Here is a 12226-nt window from a genome sequence, read left to right on the forward strand (position 1 = left end):
TTTTTTTGCAATCATCTACAATTACCAACTGATAATTTGACCTAGTATTGATAACATTACATTGTTATCATGTAATCAGAAAAGTTTCTTTTATTGAAAATTGATAGCAAAAAAAAAAGAAAAGAAAAAGAGAAAAAATGGGAATTCTCGTAGTTCCATATTTCATGAATGTTTCCGATTAATATCAATTAGATTAATCATTATCAATAATACTTATCATTCTCTCTTATCAAATTCATTATCGTTTTCATTTTTTAAATATTGCTGTTATTTTTTCCTTATTTTTCCTACTGAAAAGGAAAAAGAAGGAAAAAAAACGTTATCAAATTGTTATCATTATATATCACTATATCATTGATTATCATAATAGTAACTTAAATAATCCACTAGGGTAGTATTATGATAAATAATATGTGGTCGTTAGCCTTCAATAATTTAACTGGAAATTTGCATATTTTAAGGATGAGAACATCATAAATATTGAATAATTACAATCTAATTATAATTTTTAATTACAATTTAATTATAATTTCTAATTGCAAAAGAAATAATTACAATTTTTTTTCTTTTCCTTTTGGAAATAGACTATACTATTTGGATATTTAGTGAAGAAGGATTAAAAAAAATTTCAATTTTTTCTCCCTTATTTCCTATTCTCTCTCTCTCTCTCTCTCCTCTCCTTTTTTTTTTTCTCTCATTTAAGAATAATTATTTGTTAATACTTTGAGGAATTAATCAAATAAATTGTATTGCAGAAAGCGGCACTAAAGATCCGACCACGCAGGATATTTCCGCGGCTAAAATGGCAACATCTTTATCATCAATGGGCATTAAGACAAATACCAAAAGCTTATCAGGGTATAGTTTGTAAATTTTCCAATTGATATAATTACTTAGCTAGATTAACCGGGAAAAAAAAAGAAATTTAGAAAAGGAAAAATCAATAAATGATTTTTTTTTATCACAAGATCGCAAGATTAGTGCAAAACTAGCCAAAAAAAAAAAGAAAATACAGTAGTAAAAATACAAGATGAACTTTTCCAATTGTTAACCTAATTACTTAAATAGATTAACTATTTAAAAGACTAAAAAAAAATTTAAAAAAAAATCGATAAATAATTATGATCAAAAAAATAATTAAGAAAAATAAATGATTAGAAAAAAATCAAAAAAAAAAATCGATAAATGATTACTGACCGTTTAAAAAAGTAAGAAAAAAATTAAAAAAAAAAAAATCGGAAAAATCGATATATGAAAAACCGAAAAATCAATAAATGATTAGAAAAAAAAAAAAAAGGAAAGGATGTGATTAATAACAAACAATATGATGAAAATTTATCACCTTTTCATATAACTCTATCATTCATTGTTGTTATTTTTTGTTAATCCTTTTTATATCATTGAAAAAAAATAAAAAAAAAATTAGAATTTAATTAGATTTAATGAAAAAAACAAAATATGAAAATGAAAGTAAAAAATAATTAATAAATAATAAATTGCAAATAATTTAATTGAAATCATTTCAAGAAAAGATTTGTTGGATTTCAGGAAGAGATGTATTAAATCCATATATTGATAGAGCATTACTGGAAGAGAAAAATGATGTTGATTTAAATTCATCCGATTTAGAACATGGTATATTTTATCTGAAATGTACTAATTGTTAATTAACAAGATATATATGTGCGATAAATGCAAATTTTATTAATTAATCAATCTTCAATTGATGGTTATTGTATGCGTGTAAGTTTAAGTTTAACCGCGAGATAAAATTAATTACTCATTAGCCTTACTTTCATCAATATGAAAAATCTACCTTTTACATTGATTTCTCTAGTACTGGAACAATGCATCACCTTTTCTTCCGCATTAAAAAATTGAATTATACCTGCTGACCTAGCTAATTAGAGTAATGATATATTGTAGCAAGTATGAATCAGCATGTTAGATATCTGTAAGGGTAGTTAATTTGCTCGGTAAACAAATTTAATTAAACCTATCGACCCTAATTTTTCTTTTTCCCCATTCCTTCTCTTATCAAATTCAGCAATGAAACATTTGTCATTTTAAAAAGATTACTGACTGATTCATGATTGTTTTCCTTTATTTACTTGTCACCAAACAAGTGATGTAACAATAAAAACTATGACAACGACAGGAAGGCACAAACATCCAACCCTGATTACTTTGAGAAAAACCTAAAGAACTGATATAATTCATTAACAACCTCATAAAACTTCAACAGCAAAATAGCATGTCTTGCAAAGAGCATAGATGAGCATTTAGTCAATTCTGATATTTCTGGAAATGACATCCTCATACACTCTAAAATCAGCCACAGTCTCAGAAGGTATGATTTTTTCATGTTATCTTCCAATTAATCTGAAATCATTCCCCATCTGTTAAGCTCTGTATTCTCTTCTTATTCAAAATGATCTTGTCTATTGAAGTACTTGAATTATTGCATAAAATCAATAAGCTTCAAGTAATAGTAGTAGTGAAATTTTAGTCTGTTTGCCGATGTCATCTCTAGACTAGAGATCAGTTACACAAATACCGGTTTGAAGATAACAACAAATAACAGGGGAAAAATTTTAAATTTTGCATAAGATTTGGAGGAGAATATAACCATCAAATAATACGCATTTAATTTCATAAACAGTAACAACCAACAATCAGCAATAATGGAACATTAGAGAAAGTGAATTGCAAACCAAACAATAAGAACTAGTAAGCTAAATAGTCACCCATAAAGTTTCTATTCATTTCAAAATTAATTTCATAATAAAGTGTTACGCAAAGATAGCATTACAAATGCTCATGACCACTGTCTCTTCCGTAAATGTGGTGACGTTAGCGATCGATCCGGAACACTCCATAGAATCGGTTCTCCTGGACTTCCAGCTGAACGATTAGATCGATTGGATAACAGTGACATGTCAGGTGAACCCAAGAAACTTTTTCCGCTATTATAAGCTATCGGCGGATATCGCTCTGCAATTCATCTTGTATTTATTACCTATATTTCTGGGAGATCTTTTTAGTAATGCAAATTTCACGATAATAAAATCCTCATCATCTTCTACGCCTGACAGCTTACTTTCACTTCATTTTAAAAACATGAACATGCAAACTTCCACAATGTCTAAGTGATGCACAAATGTCTATGCAGTACGCAAAGATCAATTTAAAAAAAGGAAAAAAAGAATTCTAACCTGGATAATCACAGGCAAACGATCCATGTATAGTAGAATCAGAAGTAGAAAAAGAGCTAAATAAGTAGGATGGAAAGCTAAATCCTCTACAGTACGCTGCAAATATATTTATTTAATTCATACGGTTGAAAGTTAATAATTCAAATAAGAATTTGTGGGAAGCGAATGATGAATAACTTAATATATACGAAAACAACTTTTTTCTCCGATTGATTAACAGAAAAACTCATCCAATACTTTAAAATGCATCGAAATGTGAAAAAAGACTAGGCATTCAAACTGCATTATTCTTGGTCAAATATGTTTAAAACGAAAATAATGATCGAAAGTGCAACAATAATAAAGTACCTATCAGGACGATAAGAAATCCGGCAGTAAGAAGCGACGCACATACTTGAACAATTGCTGATTCCAGGAATGAACGCAAGAGACCCATCAGATGATCAGAAGCTGTAAAACATTAGCTTTGAACAAGCAAATGCAATAGATAGCATTTACGGTACGAACAAGGCAAAAGAATTGTAAAAGCAAAATGTATGGACAAAAAGAAAACTGATAACAGCAAGTAAAGTACCACGTAAAACAGTTTTTGAAGTATCTCCATGAAGAATGATAGTTACCGGTACTACCTCAAACTGCCCCGTGATTGCACTTTTGACCGTAATATTGCATTTATCTAACAATTCCTGCCACAAAAGCACTGAATTCATGTTCAACTGAAATGAACCTTCGCTTGTGAGATAGCATAGAAAAGTGACAAATTAAGTTTCAGTACGCGAAATAAAACATTCTTTATTCATTTCTTCCTGCCATTAATCAAATAACTTCCAAATCATCTATTACTTATCAGACATTAGGAAAACATACCTCAACACGATACCGTAATTCAGTGAGTGATGTCGATTTAATTTTTCTTATACGTAAAACACCACCGCCATCAGCTTCAACTGATATCTTGCTAGCAGCAGATGTGGATGACTGTATAACTAGGTCGGCTTCAAGTGCGTTTACGTTGTTTAAACGTATCTCACGTTGCACAATTTCAAAACGTGAGTAAAAAGTAACTATTACGCTTGCCTCCTTTACCTGAAATATTCAAGCCGTTCTTTAACTTTCGATGTCAACAAAACGGTTCACCCATCCTCCATTCTACTTTAATTCATTTTAAAACTGAGATAGTAGCAAGCAACAAAAGAAATTAAAAAATAAAACAGAATCAGGAAGTAGAAAAACATGAAAAAATAAGAAAAAACAAAAACTGAAGCGTACAAACCTTGCCAGCACGATTCCAAAGAGCGGAGATATTTAAATCAAGATTTTGATAATCGATCAAAGAAACTGGTCCCTCGAATGTTTGCTCCACTAGGATACAGCCATATTTACCTGAAGAAAGAGGAAATTTAAAAAGGCTCTACCGAATATATCCTTCATTCTCGTTTGCTTATTGATGTATGGGTGAATAAACTGTTGCAAAGTCTTAATATAATGATAATATGTATATTAATATAATATACTCTTATAATTTCTACAAATCCAAAAAATTATCTGATTGGTAAGTTTGCTTGAATAAAAAACTTTTAGAATTCATGACATTAAAGACAGCTTTATCCTTTAACTTATTGATATCGAAAAATTTACAGTATCTTCTGTAGCATTATTATATGTGACCACAGTCTCAAAACCACAAAACGCAGCAAATTCATCACCTAACGTAGGAAGAAATGCTGAACGTGCAGCAAATAAGCTTGTTGCCAATACATTCACTTTGTCCACGAAAGCAACAGTACAATCAAAAGGTGCATCCAAAATCAGTTTCTCCAATAGCACAGGCCCACAATCTGAATCCCGTGAAACTGTTTACAGTTTGCTAGCAATATTGATGAAGTAATGTGTGCCTTTGAATAATATCAGCGGAAAGAGAAACAACACACAAAACTGCAGGAACATATCTATGCTATGGTATTGTTTATAAACTGGTCTATTTGAGTTACATCTTTTGTTGCAATTCCTCAGCAAAAGATTAGCATAATTGAGAAATTTCTCATTTTTTCGTCAAACAGACTTGAGATTGATTTTAACAAATCAATATATGACAAAAAGATAATTAGGAAAAAGATACCATAAGTATTAGATGGGTTCTGTTCAATGCTGTCAACGATTACTGGAAACAGATATTGATGATTTCTTATGTTCGAAACAAATTGTGGACCTGATAAAAAACGGAGCGACTTTGCAGGAACAACTTTGCGCTGCAAGGAATATAAAGCCACATTAAAATAGGAGGTTTACGAAGCCTGATGAGAAAAAAGTAAAATTAATATAATTAAAATGTACTCGAAATCGAAAAAAAAATTTAAAAACTACTTGAAACATTTGCAAGGTCATTGGAATGGTTGGAATGGAATGGCCACAGGAATGCTTTTTAAGGATTTAAAAAAATTAATTAGAAATTAAAACAATTTTGAATGAATTCATCAGGTCACAGATGCATAAAATGTTGTACTTAATTCATCATCATAGTAACGGCCATTATGGGATAAAGGGAAAATATAAATGCAAATTTTATGACTCTTTTGATAAAAGTGCTTTATCTGGTGAACAAACATAAAAAAAAAATTTTTCAATATCTTAGAAGCATATTATCTAAATATTTATTAAGAAGTGATAGTGTTGGCACGATTAAAAATATACCTTGGTAAAGATGGTTTGTTTGTGGAAATCATATGAAGCAACCACAGTGTTACCCGTATCCGCTGCTACAGCAATGCCATTTTTTTCATCAATGAATTGAAAATGTCGCTTTCCATCTAATTCCTTCCATCCAGATACAGGTAGCGGTGAATTGAAACAAATGATTTCGGAAACGACCACAGATTGTATTGATGGCCTAATTACATCACCCACCCGAAGACGCAGGAATACGTTTAGGTCCGGATTATTTCTGTCCCATACCTCAACAAAATGCACGTAATATTTGCAAACGATAACGGTATAAGAAACATTGCAAGTAACTTTAGGTATAATTGACTGCTTGTAATCGTCAGCATGTCTAGTCGAAAATAAATTAGCTATAAGTAAATATTAATCATGTAAGAATAAAGCAAATCTAGAAGAATGTGGATCAAAATGTCTGGTGAATAAAAAAAGTAACTAAGAAAAAGATAAGACAGTTAACTCACCTTAAAAACTGTTTCGCCAAAATCCTTTAGATGAATATCGAATGAACTGTTAGCGTTTCCAGGATGAATTTCGGTCAAATCAAAACTATAATAAAGCATTAATCGCTTTGAAAAGCAGTGATAGCAACAGGTGGAAATATCGCAGCCGGAAATGACTTATACGAACTCTAATTTTTCGCCAAGCTGTTTTTATTCTGCTTCAATTCTGCAAGTTATTGGAAACAGAAAAGTTCCCTTAGGGACTGCATCTATGATGGAAGTAAATAACAAATACCTCAAACACATCATTCTTTATCAGGTGACAATTTCAAGAGTATTGACGAATTCTCCTAATTGTCAAACTGTAAAAATATACGGCAAAAATTAGAACGAGCTTAACAGAACACTCACCGATGAGGTCTGTAATTTAGCGAATGCTTTGCAGCATCGAACAGACGGCCGAAGTGATCTCGTGATTCAACATCGACATGGAGGCGGTAACCGAGAGGAAAAACTGTTAACGGCTTCTCCAGCACTTCAGAACATCGCATCTTCAGATGGAGGGATACGACAGGAGTAATCTGTAATTTTAATACTTAAAAACAAGTGTATTGACATCGCATTATCAAAATGTAGCCGAGAACGAAAAAAAAACATTTAGAACGATGCATTATACATAGAAGTTGGAAGATCCTTTCAGTGAGTGACATTTATTAACGAAATAATGGATGGATTCATGTTCTGAATAATAATTTGCCTTGCAAAATAAGATAACTGTGTCACGTAAACTAATATAACTTACGGATACTGGTAAATATATCAGTTCTTTATGAGGATATTTTGTTTCCTTCAGAACCAAAGCAGCATCACCAACAGTGTGAGCTAGCAGTGTATTGTTGCTGTCACCGATAACTGATATATAAGTGGAAAGTTCAGGTGGTACCATAAATTGTACTGAGCTATCTTTCCTGAAGGCATTAAATATGTTGATCATAGTGTCTTCCCTACTTTTTATATGAAAGTACTTTTTATATGAAAGGAAAAGTAACAAACGAAAACCAGCCTGAGCAATAAAGAAAATCAAAAGAAGAAGTTTGAATTACTGACAAGTATGGCAACATTCAACATGTAAAATGGCAACGTCACAAAAAGCGCTATAGGAATAATTTTGGATCATGGTTTATAGTTATTGTGTTGGGATGCGTAAGAAGAAAAGTTATATCACGAAGTTACATCTGTTGGATAATTGACTTGTATGTTAGCATTTTCTCAACATAGAGAACCGTACAATGATGATTAAGTGTAACTACAAAATTACCTGTTACTTTTCAAATCAAGTTCTGCATCTGGAGAGAGACGCAAAGCGTGGGGATACCGTGCTGGAATCATTAACTGTAACGGTTCAATGACTGTCACTATTAACTGATCTTCATAATGTTTGACTTTCTCGAAGAATGCCTTTGAATTTTCAGAAGCGGTCACTAATACGTGAATTACCGCTTGTCCAACTGCCAATGCTTCTAGTTCTATTTGAAATCGATTTTCCGATGATTCAGCTACGAAAGCCTGCAAATGATATTACCGTTAGAATAATGATTAATTTGGCTAAGATTCTAATCAATAAAATCTCTTCCCTATTCCCTCAGTTCGTGAACTTTTTTTGGAAAGACAGTTTAACTGTAACCAATTTGGAGAACTAATAGTAATGAATAATGCACTGAACTGTCTCCCTCGCTTAATGTACATATAATATCCGAAAATTATAAGTAATTAAAAACGAAGGCTCTTCATGTAGCCTCTTCAAAGTTCCATCCAAAAAGCAGAAGTGAATAATTACATCAATTGGCGATATTGTTTCGATGATGCCTGGTGTGGCAATTCTCCAGGAGATCTTTAATGGATATAGTGCTCCACCGAATGAAAACGGTGTTTCATTTTCATTAAGACCATCAACGCGAGCCCATCCTCTTTGACCGACTTGTAATCGTGATGTAGAGAGGTGTATATGGACGCCGGTAAGTAACACTGTTTTGACAACAACTTGATCCTAGAATAATCGTCCTTGTAAATTTGCGTTGCTAATATAACACCAAAAGCCATTATTTAGATTTCCTTCTAATGGCTTAAATATTTCGTATTTATGAAAAAAATTAATCTTTTAAGGGAGAGATGAAGATACTTCAATAGATGGAGCGTTGTTTTCTAGATTCATAGTGGCTGTAATTTTCGTATAACCAACTGCTTTGCTTGTTATCAGTCCATCTGATCCCACAACAGCTACTGAAGTGTCATTGAGATGATACTGCACAGGTGGTAACGGTTGAGGTCCACCAGATATTTCTAACTGCAGTGATGGTATTATGAAGTGTTAAATCAGTTTTCCAAACAACTCATATCTACTAATAAAAACAGTCCTAAAAAAAAATTTGATTGCTTCAAGTTTTCGGTTACAAAAATGAAGTTTCGTTTATTTTAAACAGTGAATTCATTCATTTGAATTCCGATATTGCATTAATTTACAGAACACAGCACAGTATTCCTAGTTGTGAAATAGCCGCTCAAGTTCCTCCAAAAATTTTTCATTGGTTAAAAGCCAATATCAATTAAATTGTGGTACCTGGAAAACAGAATCAGGAATAAGAGTTATCAGTTTCGGTTGCAATTGCAACGGTGCATAAACTTGAATGCTATGAGACTGACTTTGCAATATTCGTCCATTGGCGCGCCGTGCGGATGCGCGAAGTGTTACAATACCAATAGCATTACCTCGCAAGACGTAATGTAGAGCATCAATTCTTAAATAAGTATTTGTATTCAGTCATAGAGCTTTAGAAATTTATAACTTAAACGATTAGCAGCATCCATCCATATGGCACGGATATATCTGCCATATGAATCGAGAAAGAATATCTTAATGAATGAAAAGTGCAATAAAATAGTTGAAACACCTGGTTATTACTAAAATATTGGATGATGCATTCAGCTGCACATTCATGATATTAGCATCATCCGTTACGAAGAAGAGGCCTTCCATATCACGAATTTTAAGCTGCAGTTCTTGTTCGGTGTTCAGCGCTGTCTACAATAAAAGGTCCTTTATTGGAGGCATGATTTACAAATCAAAAGAAAGCAATGAATTAAAAAAGAAAGAAAAAAAAACAATTAGTGGAAACTGACATTTTAATTGGCCAGAATCAGAAAAGGCGGACCAATTCCAGTTTTATTCATCGTAGAAAATAAACGAAATTAAGTGACGGAGTATATAAGTGCTACAAAAGGCTTATAGAAAGTATGAAGCTCAGGAAATACCAATACTTACAAATGCAGGTGCTTCGATCAAAATTTCTTCCACATCTGTGACCGAAACCGCAGCTGTGATATTTTGGTTGAGACATAGGTCCAAAAATTGAAGCTTCGATTTACCAACAGACAATGGATACACCTTGAAAGGATGTTATCATAGGACTATAGGTAGTAAAGTGATGTGATATAACTATGTTTAGAATAAAACTATTGTGATAGTATTTAGTGAAATTGACAGATATGTAATTAGTTAAAAATCAAGCTCGCAGAGAATATATTTCCTCACCTGCGTGATCCCACTAGACATCTCAGCGGCCAGTACGTTGGAATCATAAGCTACCAAAGCAAAATGTCCTGAACCACGTTCCAGTCGAATAGTTTTTGAAGCACTCTTCTCGTTTAACAATACGACCACAGACGGCACCGCTTCCGCATTTTGGACCAAATCTGCCTGCATTTTACTTCGCAACTCTTGTGGTAAACGAAGCTGTCGATTTCCGATCTTATATCCTCGCGTCCATGCGATTATTTCTAATGTACCAACAATTTCCCGTGGTTTCAGAATGCCGCGTACTAAACATTGAACTGGTTCAGATAATGAATAAATGTAGTTAAGCAATTGTTCCTTAACTTATTGACTTAAATAAATTTCTTGATTAACGGCGATGTAATATGGAAGTAGTGAAGAATACAATAGTTATCTATTGACCCAAATGAACAGATATTATATTTAGTGTCAGAAAAATCACAATTCTTCCACTTCTTATCAAACGCTAGTTAAGAAGACCATTAATGAGATCTTGAAATATAGATGCATATACTAAGTTGAAAATAAAATACCTTCGCTTAGTTCGCTTCCTTTATCTTCTTCCACATAAGCTACACTTTTATCACTTACTTCCCAATTCACTTTGAGAGAAGTCAAAGAATCAAGTTGCTTCTCCAACCCCATAGATGGTCCTGATTCACAATGTCCAAAAGCCGATACTGCTAACGTAGATGGTTCACTGCAGCTAGCAGCACGCTACAACATATAAGCTAGATATATAGATTTTCCAGGCCTTCGTCAACCTATCTGAACAAGAGAAGGAATACTTCTGGATAAATCAAATTAAGTGTAAGGAGAAAAAGATTTCACTAATAAAAGAACACAAACCACGTTTGTCGGACATTTACTCCGATGAGGCCTTAACAAGGATAACGATAGCCGTGTGGGCACAGCACAGCATACTCTTAATTTTGTTTGAGACTTAGCAGGTAGTGGATTTGTAAAAGAAGCTTCATTACCAACAACAACCACGATAAGCTGAAAACCAGAGCGATATTGTATCCCAAAGCAATAATTTTCTTCGAAGAAATTAACTCTTACCAGCATTGATAATTACAATCAATGAATGAAATTAATGAAACAGATTACTGGTTGATAACGTGAGGTCTTTTCAAAAATCCCTTACATAAGTATATCTTTTGCGATCATGCACCAAAGGTAAGCCTATGAATGGCTGAAAAATTTGCTCATATTTTAGCTGATATGATATAAAAGCTTACCACATCTCCCTTATTATCCTTACACGTGACAATAGTTTGTCCATCCTGAGAAGAAAAGTCACTATTACTGATTAAATTTGATGTGTCACTGTAGATCACTGCAAAGCAATATCCTTAGAAACATGGAAACTGAGAAACATGAAAATCATAATTCAGCACAATTACAGTAAAGATAAACCAAATTACATTTTGAATAATATTTCGATGGATCTAGAATCCACGGCCTCGGGCCACCAGATGTACGGATAAAGAAGTTACTACCGAGCATAGCAAATACTTCTGCAGGTGTTTCCAGCTGAAGAATTCGTCAACTTAATTAATATGAAAACCATTTGCATTTAAATATTTCCCCTTTCCTCAGAGTAAACAATAAACCGTGGTCGATATCACCACGATATTTATATTCAATAACATAGCTCAGTTACAGAAGATCCGAATATACAATATGTCTGAAAAACAAACCTTTAATGGTAGATAAGCGGAAATCTGAATCGATGAAGACATATTACCAAAATGAACAGTTGCAATGGTATCACCAGAAGCAATAGCAGTAAGTACAAAGCCACAGCAACCATCATCGTGTAAAGGTGTTCTTCCACAATCATCTAAATATTTATATGTTCGTAATATGAAACAAACAAACAAACACACACAAATTAAATACTTCTTTCAAATATCCCAAATTACCAAAGATTTTAGGCTCTTCACTAAATAACTTACTTGATGCCACTCGAAAAATGTCACTGTCCTTTATACTCATCGATAAATCAACACGACGACAATCGGATATAGTTACTTTTCTACCTCCTGAACTGGCGTAAAGAGAAATATACAAGATTAAGTCACTACCAACCTGAAATATATCAACTGAATTAATCTGGTCGTACATAATAATACCAGCTTTACTTTCTCAATGTTACGCAATTTACCACTTTTCATGTCCATTCGGCAACATTGATTAATTACGCATAAATATATATATATACATATATATATATATAT

At 32.7% G+C, this 12226-nt stretch overlaps 1 protein-coding gene across 1 annotated transcript in view; it reads right to left on the reverse strand.

The window, feature by feature from the left end:
• Positions 1-2632: 2632 nt before the first annotated feature.
• Positions 2633-12226, reverse strand: part of LOAG_17647 (nuclear pore complex protein 12) — a gene marked incomplete at its 5' end in the record, with an annotated part of 13705 nt that continues 4111 nt past the window's right edge. Inside the window, 25 exons of the mRNA XM_020450309.1 lie at positions 2633-2994; positions 3216-3311; positions 3564-3665; positions 3790-3931; positions 4083-4301; positions 4489-4598; positions 4922-5053; positions 5335-5464; positions 5907-6167; positions 6395-6479; positions 6785-6954; positions 7176-7341; positions 7692-7939; positions 8211-8420; positions 8553-8717; positions 8991-9168; positions 9322-9452; positions 9693-9815; positions 9963-10249; positions 10517-10700; positions 10833-10982; positions 11225-11322; positions 11411-11519; positions 11687-11829; positions 11945-12077. Of these exons, the coding sequence (XP_020306035.1) occupies positions 2819-2994; positions 3216-3311; positions 3564-3665; positions 3790-3931; positions 4083-4301; positions 4489-4598; positions 4922-5053; positions 5335-5464; positions 5907-6167; positions 6395-6479; positions 6785-6954; positions 7176-7341; positions 7692-7939; positions 8211-8420; positions 8553-8717; positions 8991-9168; positions 9322-9452; positions 9693-9815; positions 9963-10249; positions 10517-10700; positions 10833-10982; positions 11225-11322; positions 11411-11519; positions 11687-11829; positions 11945-12077 (3948 nt within the window). The 3' untranslated portion in view covers positions 2633-2818. The remainder of the gene's footprint in view (positions 2995-3215; positions 3312-3563; positions 3666-3789; positions 3932-4082; positions 4302-4488; positions 4599-4921; positions 5054-5334; positions 5465-5906; positions 6168-6394; positions 6480-6784; positions 6955-7175; positions 7342-7691; positions 7940-8210; positions 8421-8552; positions 8718-8990; positions 9169-9321; positions 9453-9692; positions 9816-9962; positions 10250-10516; positions 10701-10832; positions 10983-11224; positions 11323-11410; positions 11520-11686; positions 11830-11944; positions 12078-12226) is intronic.

The sequence above is a fragment of the Loa loa genome, assembly GCF_000183805.2.
Source record: "Loa loa unplaced genomic scaffold supercont3.107, whole genome shotgun sequence".
Lineage (NCBI taxonomy): Eukaryota > Metazoa > Nematoda > Chromadorea > Rhabditida > Onchocercidae > Loa > Loa loa.